Raw genomic sequence first — 24213 nt, forward strand, 5'->3', positions numbered from 1 at the left:
GTGGAAAGGAAGTCAAGATGCCTGGTCATGTGAACATTCACACAAGTTATACAGACTAAAAACAGTTGTGGAGAACAACAAGGCTTTTTTTTATTTAAAACCCTGCATCAGCTGCTAAAAGTCAAATCAACACTTTGAGAGCTTCCACAAACTGAAGAAAATGACAGTGGGGTTAATTTGTTTAAAATTTCTTGTTAATATTATACCTGTCTTTTTTTTAAATCCCTGATTCTCATAATGTATTTTTTCTCACATCATCATGATTAAATTTGGATGTGAATGGGTTAAAACATAAATTCAAGATGGGCATAGCTTGTATACTGATTTATGAGTCCATAGGCATAACTTATATCACGATTTATGAGTCCATAGTCTATCCAATCATGTCACATGGCCACAATAAAACTTTAACTTGCGTAGTACTTTGTTATGAATGATGCGTAATTACTTAACAATCTTTAGAGAGTGTAACGTTCGGCTTTAAATAGCTCTGCAGTCAGTGGGAAGTGTCAGTGCATCCTTACAAGCCACAATGAAGAAGCTGTTGTGGGTCTTGTGTCTGCACGTTTTGTGTCTGTATGGCAGCCTGAAAAGTGGGGTGAATGGACAGGACGACTTTATGCTTGTTGCAGGCCCTCTGACAGGGGTGGTCAGAAGCTCAAGCAGTGATGGAGATGATGCATTTGACTGCAGTCATCCCATACCTCCTGGTTCAAAACAGTACTTTGAGTACCTCAAGAGCAGGGGGGTTACCCACTTCAAAGTTCCACTGTCATGGACTCAGCTCCTTCCAACAGGACTCCCCAGCCAGCCTCAGCAGGCTGTGGTAAAGTGCTACCAGACCTTTCTACAACAGCTGCTGGAGGTGGGACTTCAGCCTCTGGTCATCCTTCATAGATCATCTGTTCCAGAGTCTCTGAGATCCTGGTATGGAGGCTGGGAGAGCCAGAGGCTGGCGGAGATGTTTCAGCTGTATGCTGAGTTTGCTTTCAAGGAGTTTGCAGCACTGGCACACACATGGGTGACACTGAGTGATCCGGATGAAGTTTGGCAAGATGGGCAGGCTGCAGATGATCCCAGACTCCTTCAAAATATCCTCCAGCTCAACAAGAATATTCACCAGCTTTACCATCAACACTTTCCAGGCAGAGGTAAGTTCAAGTGACAGAAAGGAATAATGGACTGAGGATGTTACTAAATGTAAGTTTTCAAAGATCATTTGATAGTTCTTTTCTAATAGCTGCATATATATTTTATTCTTTGTAACTATTTTATCATATGTTTTTTAATCAAGTTATTTTGGATAATGCTTTTACTCTGTGTTCTAAGAGCTCTCCTTCAAGAGCAACGTTTCATGGCCAAGTACAGAAAAATCTTATCTACTTTTATTTCGGAACAGATAACACATGCACATTATCACAACATATCTTATTAATCAAACCATGTGAGATCATTAAAGCAGTGCCTGCATTTCACTCTACAGTTGTGTCGGCATATTTTTCCACAGCAGAAAAATCAGATCCCTTGAAGCAGAGAATAAACATGTTTCTCAAACTTGATAATAATTTTTATGCTTTAATATTGCAGGAAGACGTTTGTCACTTGGGTTAAAAGCAGGAGATGAGGCTGCATTTCCCCATATTAAAGCTTCAACAACTGTAAGATGGATTTTCTACATTCATTAAATGAATTCAGATTCCACTCATGGGACTTAGTGCACTATTTGGTTGTTATGTCCACAAGTCCTTATATGTAGCCATCCTTTTTCTCTAAAAGTACATAACATCAAAACATGATCTTTTGATTTTATTCTAATTGGGTCCAAACAATGCCAAATAACAAGGTGAAACAAAAAAATGCATGTATAAAAAAACTGCTTGGGCCTTACAATGGTTAAACTGTTCAGCATGAAGAAAAACAAAAAAGTGAAATAAGGTAGAAAGATTTTTATTTTTAGAATAATGTATTGAAGGCGCCGTCTAGAGACATTGTATGCATGTAACTGCTCACTTTTTAGGCTTCCTTTAATTTACGAAGCACTTTGGATTGCATTGAAAACCTTTAAAAAACTCCTACTAGATGATGATTTTTATCTATAACATAACAACTGATTTAGTTTGTCTGGTTCTTTCAGAAGCAAGTTAAAGACTTGCGTCTTCCTCGGCATCTTGGTGTTTTTCTCTTTTAATAAACTAAAAATAAGAGTTTTATGACATGTTGCACAGGTGGATTTCTTGTCAGTGCACATCAATTACAACTGCGCCTTTCCTGCAAACTTTGCACAGGAGTTGAGGAACTTTGAGGTAAGATAAACATTAGATATTGTTCCTATTTCACAAGTTGGCCACACTGCAGTCACATGCATATTATATTTTATCATAGATGTTCAGTGGACACTTGCCTATCTTGATATACAAGATGACTGCTCATGATTGCTCCCACAGTCAACATCGGCTTCTTGGAGAGCTACTACATAGTAAGTGTGATTAGAGCAAAATGACACTCTATTTTTTTTCCCGTAACAGATGTTTTAGCTCTTTTATGCATGTACACTGCTTGCAAATAGAGTTGCCACCAGGATCCAGTCCTCCTATTGGATCCAGGATCCAGGGCTCCTATTGGATAATTACTGCATAGGCAATAATCTTTCAGCTGAAAGATGCACCCCCTAAAAGTCAGGCCTAAATTTAATAGTTGAAAGTAAGAACATTTCTACACATGAAGAGAACTCAAAGTATTGGAACTGAACAGATGTGTAGCCATAAAAAAATACTTATCAGAGAGGTTAACTGGAAAAAACAGCTTCAGTTTGCCAGGGAGCATGAAGATTGGACTCTAGAACAAGTGAAGAAGGTCATTGTGTTCTGATAAGTATAGATTCACCGTGTTCCTGAGTGATGGGGGCATCAGGATAAGAAGAGTTAGATGAAGTGATGCCGTCATCATGACTACAAGTCTGGGGTGCAATGCTATGATCTTGGGTTGCTGCAGATGGTCACGTCTCAGTTCAGCAGCATTATGTGCCTAAAGAATGAGGCCAGCTGATACCTGAATATAATGATTGAGCAGGTTATTCCTTCTTTGCTGATGCTGCAGCCATATTCCAAGATGACAATGTCATCATTTAAGGGGCTCAAATTGTGGAAAAAGTGGTAGCATGAGATGTAATTTTCTCTCATGGAATAGTCACAGAGTGTCAATGTTTTTATTTGGCCAGCCGATGTAGAAGTCATTCTGTACCTTACCAAACTTTATTTATATGATGGCAAATATTTATGTTTAAAGAATGAAATGTTAAATAATATGTGTGTCTGGTTATTGTACAATAATATGTACACTTGTCATGATAAGCAAGAATTCAACGCCTCAGATAAAGCATATTCTGTTTTTACCAGAAATTATGTTGAGAATTTTAAAAGCAGTGTTAGTGCTGTTGAATCAACCATTCAAAGATAAGAGCTCACATTTAAAAAGATTTAAAACACCATATGAACCAATTATCTCTGCTTATCTCAGTTGTAAAGAACAAACTAATCATACCGGTGCATCAGGATAGTCAATTAAGTTGTAAAACTGAAATGTCCTTAACTTTTGAACAATAATAATAAAAAAAAAAAGTTTATGATGTTTGGGAGTGTCTTTAAATGACTTGTGTAAATTATTCTTGCAACGGGCCAGTAAAGTTGAACAGAAAAAAATTATGTGAAGATGAAGTAGTTTTTTGCTAAATACACTACTGAAAGAGTGATTTGATCTTAAATGAGATGAACTGGCCATTTTGCTATCAAATTGGTTGGATGACAATTAAAGTGGAGGTCCAGTAGCTTCTAGCTGAGGAAATGTCTGAAAAAAACAAACCGTAGTTTTTCAATAGAGATGAGTCAGTTGAAAGGATGGAACAAAATTTATTGAATATATGAAAAAGTGAATATGGAGAAGGTTTGTTAGTAATTGCAAAGTGAAGGAAGAAACTCCTCAAGATCTAAACGGTGGTAAGTGAGTAGAGTCAGGCTGTAAGAAAAAACTCTGGTCAGATTTCTGTGGTATCAGTAAGTAGAGATGGGAGATATGTATGTGGTTCTCGGCATATCCAGAGCGTTGGGTTCAAATAAAAGCACCGACCATAGGAAGTCTAGCGTTAAGACTCCTATCTGTACTCTGACTCATTTAAGAACTTAAAAAAGAAAACCCTTAACCCATTTGTCAAAAACTCTCTTACAGTCTGGTATGAAGTGCATAAATTATTAGCTGGCAGTCTACCTTTGTCTTGTTTAGCACATATCTGGGGAAATGTAGAATTTAAACCTGGCACAAAAGCCTTAGAATTAAAGCAATGGTCATATAAAGGGGTTAGAAGAATTAAAGACATTTAAAATGATGATACAATGATGTCGTTCAACAAAATCCAATTCAAAATTCCTCAGTTGCACTTTTTAAATATCTACAACTATGTAGCTCTATATATTCCAAGGTACATCACTCAAACATATGTCCCCCTTTAACAGTGATAGAAAAGTTTATAACCTAATACCAATCAAGCAAAGGCCAGACATCGATACTTTACAGTGCATTCTCTTCTTACTCAGTAGAATCTTCTGAATCAAAGAGAAGAATGTGGATTGAAGACGTAAAGGAAAATGTGTTAGATGAAAAAAATAGACAAGTATGATCAACCATACAAAGTCTGTCAAGTAATTCTAGACTCAAGTTATTACAATACAAATAGATAATGACAACATATATTACCCCCGTACAAATTTTATCGAGATATTCCAGATATCTGTGTGAAATGTCAGGCTCTTAAGGCTCTTATATTATTTGGGAAAATTCTATAAAATACTATATTTCTTATTGTTCATTATTACAAAATGTACAGACTACTATCAGGATAAGGGACCACTTCATCCAAAGTAAAAAAAAAAAAAAAAAAAAAAAAGATATATAGTGACATCACAATCAAGAATTTAACTTTGTGGAAAAAATCAACAAAGTAATAAAAACAAACATGAATGCATTCACTCAAAAGCTTGATTTGAATGGTATCTAATCTCAAAAGTTTTATTCAGCACTAATGCATATGCTATACTCTTCAAATGCAATTTTTTTTTTTTTTTTTTTTTTTTCTTTCTGTTTTGAACATTAAGTCTTGAAGGACAAAGGTTTGAACATTGTGGGATGTGACATGAAGGATGTATTAGGCAACCTGAATATGCAAGATGATCCAGTCAGGTAATAGTTTTACCAATAATTAATATGTACAGTCAGTATTTTTATCCCACATACATTTATGTTGTTTTTCCTATTTTGCTCTTTTTCAAAGTTATCCCATTCCAGATTTCAGTGAGGTGACAGAGCTCAGCAGTAGCTATGAGAAGGTCTGGCTCAAATTTGGGGTCCAAACTACAGAGGAAAGAGATTCCTTCCTCACTAAATCATTCCCTTCTGGCTTCCAATGGGCCACCTCGACAGAGTCTTTCAAGGTTGAGGGCGGCTGGTTAGAAGGTGGGAAAGGAGAGACCATTTGGGACCGCTTTGGACATGATGGGCTAGCATTTTCTAATCAAACAGCTGACCTAGCTTGTGACAGTTACAACAAGGTGGTTTACGATCTTTACCTCCTGCGAGGTCTTCAAGTCAGCACCTACCAGTTTTCTATTTCTTGGGCACGTATTTTCCCCTCTGGCTACAGAAGCAGCCAATCAGAGAAAGGAGCTCTGTATTATGACAATCTAATCAATGCTCTTAAAGAATATGGCATAGAACCCGTTGCCACTCTCTACCATTGGGATCTGCCTCAGGCTCTTCAAGACTCTGGTGGATGGAACAACATTTCCATTGTTGAAGTGTTTAAGGACTATGCAGACTTCTGCTTCTCAAGGTTTGGAGACAGGGTCAAAACCTGGAACACATTCAGCAGCCCCTGGGTGGTGAGCCATGCCGGGTATGGCACTGGTGAGCATCCTCCTGGAGTAAAGGATTATGTGGTTTCTTCCTATCAGGTAAAAGTTGTGTCATCATTATAGACAAGTATTGAAAAAAATTACTGTACTTCTGGAGTATTTAATTTCTTGTTTCTTTCTTACCTGTTCAGGTCACTCATAACATCCTTAAGTCCCATGCTGAAGCTTGGCATATTTATAATGACAAGTACCGGCAGACACAGGGAGGGAAAGTGGGTATTGCACTTAACTCGGATTGGGCTGAGCCCATGAGCCCCACCAAACCTGAAGATGTGGCAGCTGCAGATCGATACCTGCAGTTTATGCTGGGCTGGTTTGCACATCCCATATTTGTAGACGGAGATTATCCTGCAGCACTCAAAACTCAGATTGAAAAGAAAAAGAATGAATGCCCAGACTCTGTTCCAGCAATACTTCCAGTGTTCACTCCCGAAGAGAGCAAGAGGATATCTGGAACTGCTGACTTTTTTGGTTTAAACCATTACACCTCCCGTTTGGTTAACAGCAGTGTTGGTGGATGCAACTCTGGTCCTGAGGGAGTTGGAGAATTTAGGTCACATGTGGACCCCACATGGCCTTCCACAGCCTCTGATTGGATCTATTCTGTACCATGGGGACTTCGAAAGCTTCTTAACTACATTTCAACAGAATACTTGAAAGTTAAAAAAGTGCCCATCTACATAACTGGGAATGGGATGCCAACAGAGTACAGTGGAGACAAATTTAATGACACCAACAGAGTGGAGTACATGAGGAGTTACATAGATGAAACTCTGAAAGGTAAGGTCCACCTATTTCTATGATCCAATAATAGACTGGAAACAATTCCAAATTTAATGTGTTGTGTTTGTGTCCGTTTTATAGCAATATCTTTGGATGGACTGGATGTGCAGCGATTCACAGTGCAGTCCCTCATGGATGGATTTGAAGGGAAACAGGGTTACAGCCAAAGATTTGGGCTTCACTATGTCAACTTTGAAGATGCAGGCAGGCCAAGAACCCCAAAACAATCTGCATATTTCTTCTCTCAAATTATCAAGCAAAATGGCTTTGAATCACTCAAGATTGATGGTGTTAAAAAGGCACAAGTGCCATTTTCTCACCGCTCCATCACTCTGTTGCCCTCAGATGTTCCATCTAAATCAAAGGTCATCTGGGAGAAATTCTCCAAACAACCAAAATTTCAGAGACAAATGTACCACTATGGTACTTTTCCACAAGATTTCTGCTGGGGTGTTTCATCTTCAGCTTACCAAATTGAAGGTGGCTGGAATGCTGATGGGAAGGGTCCAAGTGTCTGGGATGAATTCACTCAGAACCCTGGCAATATTCCAGATAATGCTAATGGGAACATAGCCTGCGACAGCTACAACAGGCTTGAGGAAGACCTCTACATGCTTCGAGCTTTGAGGGTAAAGTCATACAGATTCTCTTTGTCCTGGTCCAGGATTTTCCCTGATGGTAGACGTGCATCCCTCAACCAGAAAGGTGTCGACTATTACAATAGACTCATTGATGGCCTCTTGGCACATGACATCACCCCAATAGTAACCCTTTATCACTGGGACCTTCCTCAAGCTTTGCAAACCATTGGTGGCTGGGAAAATATCGAGATGATTGACATTTTCAATGACTTTTGTGACTTCTGTTTTGCCACCTTTGGCAACAGAGTAAAATTCTGGCTCACCTTCAATCAGCCTCAAACAATTGCCTGGTTAGGATATGGACTTGGACAGATCCCACCAAATGTGAAGCAGCCAGGAACAGCACCGTACAGTGTTGCACACAACCTAATTAAAGCTCATGCCCAGGCCTACCACACCTATGATGATAAGTATCGCAAATCCCAAGGTGGCATGATATCTATTGCTCTCAATGCTGATTGGGTTGAGCCTAAAGACGTTGATGTTCCCCGCGAAGTTGTGGCTGCTGACCGCGCAATGCAGTTCCAGCTTGGTTGGTTTGCACACCCGATTTTCAAGAATGGTGACTATCCTGAAGCAATGAAACAACAAGTTTGGGCCAAGAGTGAACTCCAAGGGCTTTCACAGTCAAGACTCCCTTCTTTCACTGAAGAGGAGAAGAAGTTCATCAAGGGAACTGCAGACATGTTCTGTGTAAATCACTATACCACAAAGATTGTTAGCCATATCACTGGTCGACTTTCTCCCCAGTCCTATCAACATGACTGGGACTACTCAGAAGCACAAGAATCTGATTCACCTACTACCGCAATAAAAGACCAAAGAGCTGTAGCATGGGGCTTGAGAAGACTTCTCAACTGGATAAAAGAGGAGTATGGACATCCAGAGATTTTCATCACAGAGAATGGTGTTGCTACAGAGGCAAAAACAACTTGGGATGACTTCGCCAGAATATTTTTTTACAAGACCTATATTGATGAGGCAGTCAAAGGTACACAAAAATGTATAGATTTTTTTAAGAGACTGCTCTTGTTATTTTTTTTTATCTTAAATATTTATGTATGTTTGTTTTATAATAGCCTATGAACTTGATGGTGTGAAGGTGAAAGGATACATAGCAACGTCACTCATGGATTCTTTTGAGTGGTTACATGGGTACAAAGTTGGATTTGGGCTTCACCACGTGGACTTCAACGATCCAAACCGTCCAAGAACACCCAGGTATTCAGCTCATTTCTACCACCAAGTAATGAAGGACAATGGATTCCCCACACCAGATGATGAGAAGATGCTTTATGGACATTTTCGTAAGGACTTCATTTGGAGCAGTGCAACGGCATCATATCAGGTGAAAAATGAAAATCCATTACTTAAGTATTCATCAAGGAGTTGCCAACATAAACTATGTTTATATCTACTGTTTCCAGATTGAAGGGTCATGGAGAGCAGATGGAAAAGGTCTCAGTATCTGGGATAAATTTGCACACACTCCTCTCAAAATTTCCCGTGATGACAATGGAGACATAGCTTGTGACAGTTACAATAAGGTGGAAGAGGATGTTGCTATCCTAAAGCAACTAAAAGTGAACCATTACCGTTTCTCCATATCCTGGCCAAGGGTGCTTCCTGATGGCACCAAAAGTCACATTAATGAGGCTGGACTTAACTACTACCACAGACTGGTGGATGCACTGCTTGCTGCAAACATCCAGCCTCAAGTAAGAGTAGTTATTTTAGGTTTCTCAAAAAGATATTTTAGCTGGAAATAATGCCTTTTTAAACAAATGTTTTCCCCTTATGTCAGATTACTTTGTACCACTGGGACCTTCCACAAGCTCTGCAGGACATTGGTGGATGGGAGAATGAGACTATTGTTGACAAATTTAGGGATTATGCTGACCTCATCTTTAGTCGTCTTGGCCACAAAGTCAAACTTTGGATCACTATTAATGAACCTTACAACATTGCAATGGTGGGCCATGGCTATGGAGTAGCTGCCCCAGGTAAGTGCTGCAAGACCTTTTATTAGTATCAAGCCAAAGTTGTGGTGGAATATTTGGATAAGGATAAGGATTATTATTTGTCTCAAAGTGAAGTGTAGAAACAAAATGCACAAATTCTGTCAGTTGGATTAAGAAAGACCAAAAAGATGTAGCAGTGTCCATCTTTTACATTATGTTTCTTTCCAGGGATCAGTTTCCGGCCAGGCACTCTTCCCTACATTGTTGGTCACCACCTTATTAAAGCTCATGCTGAGGCCTGGCACCTTTACAATGACAAGTACCGTGCCGAACAGAAAGGAAGGATCTCCATTACTATAAACTCTGATTGGGCTGAACCCAGAAACCCGCATAAGCAAGAAGACATTGATGCTGCAAGGCGTGTGGTGCAGGTATGTCATGTCTTTTCATCTTTTTCCCAAACCTGTTCTTCTGTTTTCACAAATAAGAATCATGTCTCTCTGCAGTTCTACATTGGCTGGTTTGCCCATCCCATTTATAATGGCGACTACAGCAATGTGATGAAGACAATCATTCGAGAACGGAGTCTAGCTGCTGGTTTGCCAAAATCCAGGTAATGTAAAAAAATTACCTCTAAAACCTGAATGAAGAATGTTAAGAATCAAATGGAGCATAGTGGTTCTTTCCCTTTAAAACCAGTTATATAGGTTTGTTTGTTTTTCTTGTTGTATTTGTTGTTTTAAATTGCTGCAGCTGTTGGCTCCTTATCGAACTAAATTGAAATTCTGCAGGCTGCCTGAGTTTACTCCAGAGGAGATTAGGAGAATTAAGGGGACCCATGATTATTTTGGGTTCAACCATTATACGACTGTCCTGGCATTTCCTTCAGATTTTGGAAACCTTCAGCATTATGATGCAGACAGGTAAGCAAGCAGGGTCAAAGAAAAAATTGATAATTTTAAAAGTGTACATGACTTTAAGATTAACAAAAAAAGAGATTTAAAAAAAAAAAAAAAAGATTTTAATCATTCAATTTTTTCAGGGGTGCAGGCACAGTTGTTGATCACACTTGGCAGGATTCAGGCTCTGGCTGGCTGAAAATCACACCTTTTGGATTCCGCAGAATACTAAATTTTATTAAGGAGGAGTATGGAAATCCTCCAATCATCATCACCGAGAATGGTGTTTCAGAGCGGGGTCCTATTGATCTAAATGATGCACACAGGAGTTACTATTATGAAAAGTATATCAACCAAGTGCTTAAAGGTATCAACATGATGAAATATACTGCATCTCACACTATATACATTATACATACATATATATGTATGTATATATATATATGTATGTATATATATATATATATATATATATATATATATATATATATATATATATATATATATATATATATATATACATATGTATATATATACATATATATATATATATGTATATATATATACACACATATATATATATATATATATATATATATATATATGTGTGTGTGTGTGTGTGTGTGTGTGTGTATCTATATAATTTTGTTAATTTTAATTTATTAAAATGGTAATTTGTTTTCCAGCTTATTTGCGAGATGACGTTAACATCCTTGGCTACACAGCCTGGTCACTGATGGACAACCTGGAGTGGGCTACTGGTTTCTCAGAGAGATTTGGCCTGTTTTATGTCAATCGTTCAGATCCCAAATTACCTCGCGTGGCTAAGAAGTCCGTGTCCTTCTACTCCACCATTATCAACTGCAACGGATTCCCCGATCCTGCTTTAGGACCCAATGACTGCTTGAACCCTGAACTTGAAGGTAAACTAATTCATAGTTACTGAAGTACTTGCTTTGACAAAAGGACTACTTCAATGTTCAAAATTAGATCAACAGAAAAATCTGGCAATGAGTGCATCTAAAGCTCATCAGCAAATACGTGTCCTGGTTTCATGTGGACCCAAGTGCAAACTGACAAGGCAGAAAAACTAAGGTTTAATATTAGAAGCACCAAACAAGAACTGGACAACTGACCCTAAGACATGGACAAGTACAAGTCCAAATTTAGGAAACAACAAAACTCTGGCAAAGAAAAACTGAAATCAAGGGGTAAAAATACCATGATGACCGCAAGAAACCGGTTGGCTAATTAACCCAGGTGAGCTGACAAACATATTTAGATTAGAGAACAGAAAAGATTTAGTGAACAAACTAACAAAACCCTGAACCAGAACCTTTGGATTGTGACAACTACTATTTTTGGGTGTCACTCAGTTTATTTAAATCCAGGTTACAGAGCCATCTTTTTTTAGCTGCATTTGAATAGTTTTTATTTAAAAGTCCAAATCTGCAGGTCGTTTTAAGCTTAAATTTTTAAACTTGATCATGTTTTTAATGTTTTATCCAGAAGCCTTTCTTTTTTTCATTTTAAATTATGTTTATTTGCTAGTGTTTCAAGGTTTCTTTAAAGCACTTTGAATCACCCTATTGTTGAATTCATTGATTCATTCATTTTCTTAATTGCTTAGTCCAGTTAAGGGTTGTGGGGAAGATAAAGTCTATCCCAGCAGTCACAGGGCAAGAGGCAGGGCACACCCTGGACAGGTCACCAGTCCATCAAAGCTGTTGTTGAATTGTCCTATAAGAAATATAATAAAATGAAAGGGTGCTCTCCTGATTGGCTATGTTTTGATCAGATCATGAGATCAGTGATATTCTGGAGTTTTGTTGTTCTGGAGAGCTTGACAGGTTGGAGAGGTTCTCAAAGTTAAAGTATGTTCATAATGGAATCTATGTTGTGTTTTAATTTAAATGTGCTTTTTTAAATGTAGGTATCCCCACACAATGAAAACATTTTAAATGCTTCACTTGAAATTGTGGGTTTTTCCATGACTGATCCAAATGGTCCAACTCTCCCCTTCAACAACCTCCCGGTCAAAAGTTGTTTGGAAATTGCATGAATACGGTGGCCCTGAAGTGTCACAGCAAAACAAAAGCCACAACACAACACATTAAGGCTTAATGTGTTGTGGCTAATGGTGTTGTGGCTTTTGTTTTGCTGTGACACCTCAGGGCCACTGTACATGAAGGGCATCACAACGTTAGGCTATGCTAGTCAACTTGTGCTGAAGTTTTAGATTTGAAATGAAATTAAATGAAAAATACTTTATTAATCCCCCAAGGGAAATTCAATATTGTAGTATATAGTAATTAATTATATGGAATATAATTATGTAATTTTATGGAAAGACAGCAACATAATTCACCTAAGCTTTCAAAAGATGTTTTATTTTCAACAAAAAACAAAATAGTACAACAAGAAACAGTATGTAAACATTTTACAAGACTATCGTGTTTTCTGTTTTCTCCAGGAACAAGTGTATTCAATAAGCCAACATAACATTAAGCTAAGGTAGCAAGCGGGTGCTTAAGTTAAACATTTAGCTAATTATCAAAAAGCTGTATTAACCTAAAGTTTTTTTTTTAAATGCTCTAAGAATGCATTATAAATTTTAATTGCTTTCACTCACTTGTTTAATCGCCAACTTTGTCTAAATTAATGGCTACCATGTTCTGTTTATCTGCAGGAACAAGCCAGCCGGTCACAGTCAACCATGTGCGGTTCCTTGGTATGAAACTCTCCGCTAGTGATGCTGAGACTGGCCTTAACACCACATTCGCACTCCTGATTGTTGCGGCATTTGGAGTAGTGTGTTTCTCCGTTTGGCTATTTATAAGGAAAAGATAAAGGAAAATCTGTGTTGATATGAAGTTGGAAAGTAAATTTTAACTGCATATTTGAGGTATGCTAGAAGTTTTTAGCATTAATAGGAACATTGAGTGCAATCTGTAATTGTACAGTCATGTTATATTCCACTGTTCCTGTAACCCCTAACCCTAGTATTAAGTGGCTTTTTACAAGTCTAATTTTTCCTCCAGTCTGAAGATTTCATGAAATAAATTTATTACTTTTGATCAAGCTCTGTAGAAAGGACTGGGGAACAAAGTTCTCTTGGTCATTTTAAGACTCAACCTATGTAAAAAAAAAAAAAAAAAAAAAAAAAAAAAAAAAAAAAAAAAAAAAAAAAGTGTTTCACTAACAAAATGTAGGGGGAAAAGTTCAAAATCAGAAGTGGCTCTACAGTTTCTGCCAAGTTTGTTTAAGTGACACTGAATGCATTATATGCCATAATGGGCACTTGCGTTACTATTGCAAACTGAAATATGTCAAACCATTAACTTGCATTTATGTCACCATTTTTCTCCATGAAATGAAAAAGAATTGTTAATATGGTAAACAGTTGCCTTTCAAGACAAGGCATGTGTTCATGTATACAGTAGACTGGAATTAGCCAATTTTGTCATACTGAGACTCTGTACCACTTTAATTTGTGTGAAAGATGGATATACTGAAAGTGACCTCTCATTTTAAAATTCAAATTAGGGAAGTGCAGTTGTCCAGTCTCTTTTAAACCTGAGGCTTAAGTGTATGATGAGTTTTGTTCTCATGCAAAATCTTCCTTGTAGCCAAGTGCCACACACAGCAAAAGAAGACTCCCAAAGTTCAGTTCATTTAGAATTACAAAAAGCCCAATTGTCAGGAAACAAGACTAAAACATGAAAGTTTGTACATGTTTATTTAAAGTACCAAAAAGACAAGTTGATACTCATGGTACTGAGGTTAAGTCTGAGGATAAACATCTCAATGCAAGATACCAAACACTGAAAATATTTTAAAAACACATAGCAAGGTGTTGATCATCATGTCAAGACAAACATCCAGTTTTAAAGCTGCCCCATTACATGAAGCCAATATTTCTCTAAATACTAAAGAAAGAAATTACAATTTAAAAATTTTCACAGCTGGTTTAGCCAACACTTAAAAAAAAAAAAAAAGTCAAGTTTACGCCCAAAGCAAACTAAGACACTCTGAACTTCCAAAGACATTAAAAATAGAGTCACAATAAAAATTTGACTAGCTGCCCTGAGGGAGATGTTCATGTTAACCATAAGCATGCTTGTTGCATGACGGCTGTCTGAAAGCACTTTGGATCTTCAAGCTGGTTTTTCCTGCAACTTGATCCTTGACCACAGCTGGTCGTAACACTGGAAGACATGGGCTGTCTTCATCCACTTCAAGCAAAGTCACAATGTCACTCATCCAGACACACCTGCTCAATTCCCTTCTGTCCTCTTTAAGGTGACCAGCTGTTACGTACAAAGACCTGTTAAGAGATTTTTCAGTTAACCACTGTCAGTTATGATTGATTAAAAAGCTTTGGGATGGTTGTAGACTAGCTTACCTTTATCACTGCTCTGCTTCTCCTCGGCAAAGTTTAGCTGGTTCTGCTCCACTGCAATATCATTGGACTCTGGGCTGCTGCTGCATGATGGGCTGCTCTCCTCGTTCTGGTATGCCAAATCCAGATGCTGCTGAGCCAGTTTTAAATGCCTTCGAAGCCTCTCCAGCTCCCGTGATGAGCCCTCGTCGCCAAAAGACTCACGACCAGAGTCTCCAAGGTTATCCCTGAAGCCCATCTTGCCCGAAGCGTCCTTCAGAGCTGTGTGGTAACCTGGTGGGGCTGAGAGCAGACGGTAGATGGAAGATTTCTGGCTGGCCAAAGCAGTGTGTCGAGGGGTGGGAGAACGAGGTCGTGGCACGCACAAGCAGTCACGAATACCACTGAAGCCAAGATGAAGGATCTCCAACACAGTGAAGAGCAGACACAGAGCACTTACAACATACATGATGAGCAGGAAGATGGTTTTCTCAGTGGGGCGTGAGACGAAGCAGTCCACTGTGTGTGGGCAGGGAGAGCGCGTGCAGACATATGAAGGGGCCACTTCTAAGCCATAAAGGACATACTGGCCAAACAGGAAGGAGGCCTCAAAGATGGCACGTGACAGCAGCTGAAAAACGTACACCTTCATGAGGCCGTCTCTCTTGATGCGACGTCGTCCATCGTGTTTTTTGCTGGGCTTTTCTGCCACTTCCTTCTCTGGCTGAATCTCAAGGACCACAAGATCTTCCTCATTACCTTCTGCTTCTTCAAAGTCCCTGTTAGATTTATGGCACACTACTGGCATCTTCCTGGCCTTCGGCCTGTAGTCATCGTCATCCATGCGGGCAATCTTGTGCATGGCAAAACCAAGGTACATGATGGTGGGCGTGGTGATCAAAATCACCTGAAACACCCAGAAGCGAATGTGCGAAAGTGGAGCAAACGCATCATAGCACACATTTTCACAACCAGGTTGCTTTGTGTTGCACACAAATTTACTCTGTTCATCACTGTAGATCGAATCTCCACCAACAGCTGTCAGCACAATCCGGAAGATGACAAGGAGGGTTAGCCACACTTTGCCCACAAAAGTGGAATGATTGGAAATTTCATCCAGCAGACGTGTGAGGAAGAGCCAACTCATTTTGACCGTCAGACAAGAATGAACTCAAACCTGGGAAAGAAAAATGAAGTCAGAAAACTTAGAAATGTCTTCCAAGTATAGTGAACAGGAGAATCAGAAAGCATGCAAAGATGTGCTTATATGAAATCTACCTTCAGTTGTCACTCTAGGGCTTCTGTCTCCTTTAAGTTGTCTTCTACTCTCCACCTGTTTTCTTTCCCAATGGATTCTACTGCCTCTGACAGGGTAATATCTTTTATGAGATCCTGTGACACTGAAATTGCACTCAGGTGAATTAAATCAAGCTAATTGTGAGACCTGTTGAAGATAATTGGTGTGTTTGAATGCACTCCAGCCTGGTAGGTGGCAGTAATGCACCTAGGACTGGTGTAGACCACCAAACAAATTAAAAAGATGAAAAAAATGTCCCAATGTGGAGTTTCACAGCTAAGTGGGCGAACTCAAATTTACCATCTTATTTCAATAAAATATCCTCTACAACCTGCATGGGAAGTCCTTCACGACAATCTCAGCCTCCACATGAAGGGAAAGCACATGCTCAGTAAGCACAAAGAACACACAAAAACTTACCACATACTTACCTGATGGCACCAGTAAAAAAAAAAGGACCACCCCAAAAAGATCCCTTATAGCTAAAAGGATTTGTTGCTAACTTCCCAGTACTATTCACTATGATTGGACAGAGCTTTTGTCAGTTTAAAGACAAATTTCACATAATATTGAGAGAAGGGAAGCTACTACTTTTAAATTTGCATTTATAAACACCTCAATCTGGAACATAAGATTTTTATTCCCAATTTTCAAATGAAATCAGCTGCATTTGCATAAAGCATAAGATTCAAATCACTGAATTACATCCATCTTAAAATGGACTAAATGCACTAATAGAATTAATAGAATTAGTGCATTACATCAAAGTTTTAGTGCTGTTCTGAACTCTATTTAAAATCTGTAAAACTGTGAAAAGTGCAGCTTTAACTGCTTTACTTTCAGCCAGGATATGAAGAATCCATAAGTTTTAAGGATATTATAAAGTACAATATCTAATCTTCTTCCATTCATCTTCTGCCGCTTCTCCGGGGTCGGGTCGCGGGGGCAGCAGCCTAAGCGGGGAAGCCCAGACTTCCCTCTCCCCAGCCACATCTGCCAACTCTGCGGGGGGGGATCCCAAGGCATTCCCAGGCCAGCCGAGAGATATAATCCCTCCAGCGTGTCCTGGATCTTCCCCGGGGTCTCCTCCCAGAGGGACGTGCCGGGAAAACCTCACCAGGGAGGCGTCCAGGAGGCATCCTGACCAGATGCCCGAGCCACCTCAACTGGTTCCTCTCGATGCGGTCTACTTAAAGACCAGAATTTAAAAAAAAAAAAATTGTTCCTCACAAATTCATGAAGGGCGATGCCCAATAACCATGATGAGATAAAGTCAGCACAAAGTTGCAGCCCGGAAAAAAGGAAAGAAAAAAAAATATCAATGAGAGGGACCACTTCAAAATCTGAAAATGGTTGTACAAATTTATTTTAAAAACTAACCACAAAAGTACTATCAATACAAAAAGTATAAAAAAGTACAAAAAGCATTGGTCAAAAATAATTGAGATGACAAGATTTGAGTTGGTACTAATGGCACTGTGGGTATGACAAGCAATACAAAAGATGGCATCTTAGAGAGCTTTCAAGGCATTGAATTCACATTGAAACGATTTGTTGACAACCGTCTCTTGAAGATCTTGCATCTGTAATCTCCAAAAATCAGCACTTTCTGAGGTTGAATTACACAGTATTTTCCATTATTCAAACAACAGATGAGCCAACAAGTCTGTGCTGAAAAAAGTAAACATTTCATGGTCAAAATACAAACACGTACCAAACGAAACAAGCCGCAGATTTAAAGATACCGAATGAGAAACTGCTGCGCTTGAACACAAATTGTATCGAACCTATATAAGAATGCACAAGTTCACTTACAGCTGGTCCTCGGAGAGCAGACACAGTAGCGAACACCATTCCTTTCATATAAAACTGTTTGCCACAGTGACAAAAGCCTACAATAATACCTAAAATACAAAAATAAAGAACAATATAGAACAATTAAACAATACATGACAATAGCAAGAGTTACATGTTTTTCAAGCATTACCCAGGTTTGTTTATTCCTTTGGACTGAGGCACCTCAAGTGTGTTCCAGTTACCATCAAAAGGCCTGTACTGCGAAACAACTTCTACATACCTAGAACCCTACTTTGTAACAAACCCTGACCATTCAGATAATGCTGACCAAAGCAACGCATATGGATGTTCAGTCAACTCGGGTTTCGCCCAACTGTGGTTATGACAATATTTGTGTAAAAGCGGCGCCGTTAGAGCCACATGACCAATCCCAAATATGGATCTAAAGCAGCAGCTTAAAAAGAAATATAATCCAGAAAAAAAAACACATAACCAAGCTATACACAACACAAATGCTGCAGTCTGGAACAAAGTTTTTAGTAATGGAATGATTTAGGATGCCAGAGATTTCGCTTTGCAGTACAGGCCCCAGGTACCAGACTTGGGAATGTTGACTGGTGCAGTTCCAACATTGTTTTAGACAAAAGCAAAAGTGTGACAGTCTTAGGGGAGAAAGCCCTTGTGTAATGTTTAGCATCCATGTCTTCATAATTGCTGAGAACACAATCCCAGTACCTTTCTTTTAAGATTGCTTTTGTTCATTAAGCTTTTGTGTCTACAATCACCGACTCACGTTCCCACCAAGTAGAACATCGAAGTTTAAATTCACCCTCTTGCGCAGCTGGTTTGCCTTACCTTAACACAAAAACCATAAGAGAGCATTCCAGTTTAAGTCTAAGGCAAACTTAAGATTCACTCTGAACTTCCAACAACAACAACAACAAAAAAAAGGAAACGGAAATATCTTTAAAGGACAAAAAAAAACTCCAAGTCTTGGGACATATATATATTTATATTAACAAAGTAGCTGCCCTGAGGGAGATGTTCATGTTAACCATAAGCATTCTTGTTGCATGATGGCAGTCTGTAAGCACTTTGGATCTTCAGGCTGGTGTGTTGAGTTATTCTGCATTGAGACAACAGTCCTGCAACTTGATGCTCGACCACAGCAGGTCGTAACACTGGAAGGCCTGGGGTGTCTTCATCCACCTCAAGCAAAGTCACAATGTCACTCGTACATGCACACCTCCTGCTCAATTCCCTTCTGTCCTCTCTGCTCCTCTTTAAATGGCCAGCTGTTGTGCATGAAGACCTGGAAACAGATGTTTACGTCAGTTGAGATTCACAGAAGAGGTGGGACTGATGTGAGTGAATAGATAAATGCTTACCTTTATCACTGCTCTGCTTCTCCTGGGCAAAGTTGAGCCGGTTCTGCTCCACTGCGGTACCATTGGACTCTGGGCTACTGCTGCGTGATGGGCTGCTCTCCTCGTTCTGGTATGCCAAATCCAGATGCTGTTGAGCCAGTTTTAAATGCCTTCGAAGCCTCTCCAGCTCCCGTGACGAGGACTCGTCGCCAAAAGACTCACGACCAGAGTCTCCAAGGTTATCCCTGAAGCCCATCTTGCCCGATGGGTCCTTCTTCAGAGCTGTGTGGTAACCTGGTGGCGCGGAGGGCTGGCGGCAGATGGACGATCTCTGGCTATCCAAAGCAGTGTGTCGAGGGGTGGGAGAACGAGGTCGTGGCACGCACAAGCAGTCACGAATACCACTGAAGCCAAGATGAAGGATCTCCAACACAGTGAAGAGCAGACACAGAGCACTTACAGCGTACATGATGAGCAGGAAGATGGTTTTCTCAGTGGGGCGTGAGACAAAGCAGTCCACTGTGTGTGGGCAGGGAGAGCGCGTGCAGACATATGAAGGGGCCACTTCTAAGCCATAAAGGACATACTGGCCAAACAGGAAGGAGGCCTCAAAGATGGCACGTGACAGCAGCTGAAAAACGTACACCTTCATGAGGCCGTCTCTCTTGATGCGACGTCGTCCATCGTGTTTTTTGCTGGGCTTTTCTGCCACTTCCTTCTCCTTTTCTGGCTCAATCTTCTCAAGGATCATGGGATCTTCTTCCCCATTATCCTCTGCTTCTTCATAGTCCCTCATGGCCCCACGGCTCACAATGGGCATCTTCTTCCTGGCCTTCGGCCTGTAGTCATCATCATCCATGCGGGCGATCTTGTGCATGGCAAAACCAAGGTACATGATGGTGGGCGTGGTGATCAAAATCACCTGAAACACCCAGAAGCGAATGTGCGATAGCGGCGCAAATGCGTCATAGCACACATTCTCACAACCAGGTTGCTGTGTGTTGCACACAAATTTACTCTGTTCATCATAGTAGATCGACTCTCCTCCGACAGCTGTCAGCACAATCCGGAAGACGATGAGGAGGGTGAGCCAGATTTTGCCCACAAAGGTGGAGTGATTGGAAATTTCATCCAGCAGACGTGTGAGGAAGCTCCAGCTCATCTTGCTTTTGGAACAGGGATGTTCTCAGTCCTGTGCAAAAGAAAAAAAAAAGGTGTCAGAGTTTCTTTTAGCATTTTTTGCTTTGACATAATTATTAGAATAAACTGACTGGACTACTGCTTGCCTGAAAATAATAAAATTCAGCAAATAAACCAAATTTACATCAGTTAGAAAAACTTAAATGTAATTTCCCCAGCCTGCCACAAGGTGGCACTACACTTTTTTAAAATAGAGGACATGCTTACATCTTCCCCTGTAGGCATGCATGTTCCAGATACCCAACTGACCTATGCTCATACTGTAGAGTTAAACTTTAAAGTGCTAGATATCTGTGGAATTCCTACAAATGTGGTGTCTTCAATACAAAGTCCAAACCTTTACTAGATTACAATGTTGACCATGATTCATACCGATGTGTGATTGGTTTTATTTTATCAAACCCCAAAACAGCCAGCCGCTCGTTACTGCAGGTGCTGAATCTATTCCGCTTCAGATAGTCACACGTGTACACAGAATTAGTCACATTTATATACTGGGAGTCAAGATTAACCAGCATCACACCATAAAAATCTATTGAACAACTCCTGTGGTTTCACACCAGCTGTGACAAACCTCAAGAGCAAACTCATGCGGAGTCATGATCTTCTTAGTGAAACCACACCGTTTGATTCTGGACATGAAGGTAAATGTGAGCTATATGAGTTACACATCATTTAATGAGTTTTTTCAGTAGAAAATTCCTTCTTAAACACAAGTCTGGGTTAAGAATGTGAGCATCATAGGTGACAAGTTTTTCTACTGCTATATCATATTTTAAAGTGGCGCTAAACACTATTTAATCACTAATTAGGAGCAAATGTTCTACAACAAAGTTTAGATATTTATCTGCATTTCTGTAAGCTTCTCAACTGCAAACCCAAGCCATAATAAATCTAAATGACTGCTTAAGAATACCTCAAAACGAGCACTGACAGGTTTTGATGAATAAAATGACACATCACGCCCCACTGCGCTCAGATTCATAATGCACCAGTTGTACTGGGCAACTCCCAGGTGTGAATGGGATTTAGATGTTTCACACCCATTTCAGGAAAAATTGCTCCTTGACAAATAAAGTTGAGCGCAGCAGAAACTTTTGCAACACACACCAAATCTGTTGATCAGCGTCGTTGGGTTGGACGATTAAAATAATCATCAAAGATCCCATGATGTTTCTGACGTGTGGCATGTTATGGAAATAATAAGGGAAGCACTGTAAAGATTTTCTGCTATCTTTTTTTTTTTTTTTTTTAAATCTGCTGTACTGCCTAAAGATCGAGTCAAACACGATACCCTCCAAAACACACTCTCTCACACACACGCACACATTCCAGGTGACTGGTTCAAGTTTCCGCATCAACATTTTTCTTCACTGGTAACATGCATACCACAGTCTTTATCATTCATCTGAGGCTTTCTGCAGCATTGCCTGCAAAAAGTTGCGCCTCAACATCTATCCATCGTCGTGTCAAGTTTCAACGTCACAACAGCTCTTACTGGAAAGAAGGATTTTTTTTTCTAAAGTCTACATTTATAGTCCTATATGAATCTCTCCTATATCCCACATGTCAATTTCTGTCATTACAACATACACGAAATCCACAAAGAATAGAGGTCAAAAGCACTGTCAGCTCGTTGTGATCTGGGTTAAAGGCTGCCCTAAGCAATGGTGAGAGCTGGCACAAATACCCAAGTAACACCGATTGCTCATGTGTACGTCTGCAATTGTTTACTGAGCTACAAAATTTAGAGAGGGATTAAATAGGACAAGAATGAACCCATAAAGCAGCACTGTTTGGGCTTGTCACCTGAAGAACTTGTAATTCGTGTCTTTCTTTCATGCATCACTGCATTAGATTCTGACAGTGATATATAACCCAGTGCTGGCTCAACCACCCAACATTGAAGTTTCACTTACAAAGAAAATATAATTTGTTTAACGTTTTATTTTGTAACCTGGTCAATAGAAGACACTAGAGGGCGACAGAGTGAAATGTCTGCTTTGTAATTATGTTAGAAGTAAACAAGTTTCTAGAACTTCATGGAGATATCCAGTTTGGTATCAACGCTGGTTTCATATTGATCCCTTTCTTCCCAGGTTATGGGCAAATTTCATTAAGATAATCTAATTCAGTATAAGACAAAACACTACAATTAATAAAAAATGTTATTTTGTCAGCTAGATTAGTACCCGGATAACTGCCTCTGCTGTCCCCATTGCACCCGGCAAAGCACCCCTAAGTCAACATTTTCAGTTTGCAGCTGCAGAAAGCAGCTCAGCTCCATTTCTTCAGAAAAGAAATGTAGGAAAACTCATCATTGTGCTGGCATCTTTCAGGACATTAACATCTTTGCTATGGAGGTCACTGCTAAAGACTGGGAGCTCCTCTCCTGGGACGGGAGAACCCACCAGACACCAGTATGACACAGATATGCACAAATCTGGCTTTTTAATCACAGTTCCACTGGACTTACTATATTATTTTTCAAATAACACAACATGCTGTGTTTTGCAAAGTAAATAAAATAAATCAAAGCTTACAAAGCATCGCATATATAAAGAATCGGCCTCTTTCACGTGGAAAAGATTGCTTCTAATCTGATTTAAACACAGATTTGGATTCTGCATGGCTGAAATCTCAAGTAAAGATACCCTCTCCCTCTTCCAAGTATTTTTCCTCCTACATACCCCCATTATGAAACATCTTTTTGCATTTTCAGGCTGCATTATGTGGATAAGACTAGTCTCCACTGAGGCAGTCTGGGCCTGTATGTGACACTTTAAACTGGAGCAGCGGTTTCATTGCTGCGAGCCCCGCTGAACAGAGAGGCTTTGTGGCTCCACATCTGGGAGACTGGTTAACCCTCCTGTAGCCCGAAGACCCTTAGGAGAAGAGGCCCGAGGAGGGGAAAACACCAGAACTCATATCTTTAAAAAGAGTGATAATAAAGTGTGACTTTTACAGTCAAAGCAGGAAATTATGATTCATCCGCCCTTCATTTAAAAACGGTTCACAGCTTTGGGATTAAAGTCGAAGAAGGTGGGTTGAAAATAAAAACTGTGCAGAATAATATGAAAGCGTTTTTCATATTAAATCATTCGGTGGTATGAGTCAATACATGCCGTGGGGTGAAACGTAAACTAATCCCATTTTCACGAGCTCTGTGGTGAGGAATTCCTCCGCGTGGCAGACAGGACGTAACGTCACGACGCTGCGCTACAAGCTAAGCTAAGTAATACCCACGGTGACACGAGTGGGTAGTCAGGAGTGGTAGGAATGAGGATGAAGGGAGAAAAAAAAAAAAAGCAGAATAGGCTATGTGATTTTATTTTTTTTTTTAATAACACAAGATATATGGATGGTGACAACTTCAAAAAGACAAAAGTTTTGTTTTTTTGATGTTGGTTTTTATTATATTTGGGTTATTCTGTGATAAGAAGAAAAATGTTAAATTTAGAAAACAAAAAACCTTTACAAATTAATACCTATTTTCTTTACAATTCAGCGTTAAACACCAGTTTTCCTGTTTTATTGGGGCGGCTTCTCCCAGCCTGTGTGCGTAAACTTAACCTGGCGTTTACAAATTTTTTTTTCCATGCAAACTGCATTTTAAAGCAGATATCTTTACGAGGATAAACATAAACTACGACATCTTGTGTTATGTGAAAAGAAAAAGTCAAAAAGAAAAGCCAAAACCTATATGAGAGGCATCCGTTTTAAAGTGGAAAGCGAAGAGATGCCGCCTCGTCTGTGCGCCACCACGCTTTGTTTGTGTGCCACTCACCTTCTTTTACGACTGTAGGTCCTCTGTATCCTCAAACTTGTCTATTCCTGGAGCTTTTTCTGTCCTTTCTATCCTAAAGAAAATCTCTCAGCTCGAATATCAAGCCCTGTAGCTTTTCTTTCCGCCAAGGACGACGTCTT

The 24213-nt window shown here is 39.6% G+C and overlaps 3 protein-coding genes across 3 annotated transcripts; 1 reads left to right on the top strand and 2 right to left on the bottom strand.

The window, feature by feature from the left end:
* Window positions 1-532: 532 nt before the first annotated feature.
* Window positions 533-13094, top strand: LOC306766906 (lactase/phlorizin hydrolase-like; the record flags this gene model as incomplete). Its single annotated transcript, XM_079254764.1, has 17 exons — window positions 533-1151; window positions 1588-1658; window positions 2226-2303; window positions 2383-2476; window positions 5145-5229; window positions 5321-5999; window positions 6092-6740; window positions 6825-8375; window positions 8464-8732; window positions 8812-9102; window positions 9189-9387; window positions 9574-9776; window positions 9852-9958; window positions 10137-10268; window positions 10388-10611; window positions 10931-11167; window positions 12934-13094. 17 exons carry the CDS (start codon window positions 533-535, stop codon window positions 13092-13094), a joined length of 5649 nt encoding a protein of 1882 aa, XP_079110890.1.
* Window positions 13095-14614: 1520 nt separating this feature from the next.
* LOC306766907 (gap junction gamma-1 protein-like) lies at window positions 14615-15772 on the bottom strand (the record flags this gene model as incomplete). The annotated part of the gene is made up of 1 exon (XM_079254765.1): window positions 14615-15772. The coding sequence occupies one exon, from the start codon at window positions 15770-15772 to the stop codon at window positions 14615-14617; it is 1158 nt and encodes a 385-aa protein (XP_079110891.1).
* Window positions 15773-17272: 1500 nt separating this feature from the next.
* LOC306766675 (gap junction gamma-1 protein-like) lies at window positions 17273-24213 on the bottom strand. Its single transcript, XM_079254489.1, has 3 exons — window positions 24074-24213; window positions 19108-20278; window positions 17273-19031 (listed from the first exon to the last, which is right to left on the bottom strand). Exons 2-3 carry the CDS (start codon window positions 20246-20248, stop codon window positions 19003-19005), a joined length of 1170 nt encoding a protein of 389 aa, XP_079110615.1. The 5' UTR covers window positions 20249-20278; window positions 24074-24213; the 3' UTR covers window positions 17273-19002.

Source organism: Telmatherina bonti, assembly GCF_933228915.1.
Source record: "Telmatherina bonti genome assembly, chromosome: 15".
Classification (NCBI taxonomy): Eukaryota; Metazoa; Chordata; class Actinopteri; order Atheriniformes; family Telmatherinidae; genus Telmatherina; species Telmatherina bonti.

What these genes read in the sequence shown, in the direction of transcription:
- LOC306766675 (XM_079254489.1), bottom strand. Translation starts at nt 20,248, where the DNA reads ATGAGCTGGAGCTTCCTCACACGTCTGCTGGATGAAATTTCCAATCAC. An exon ending in GAAGCAGAGCAGTGATAAAG is followed by an intron (nt 19,032 to 19,107) that starts GTAAGCATTTAT and finishes ATCTGTTTCCAG; the next exon opens with GTCTTCATGCACAACAGCTG.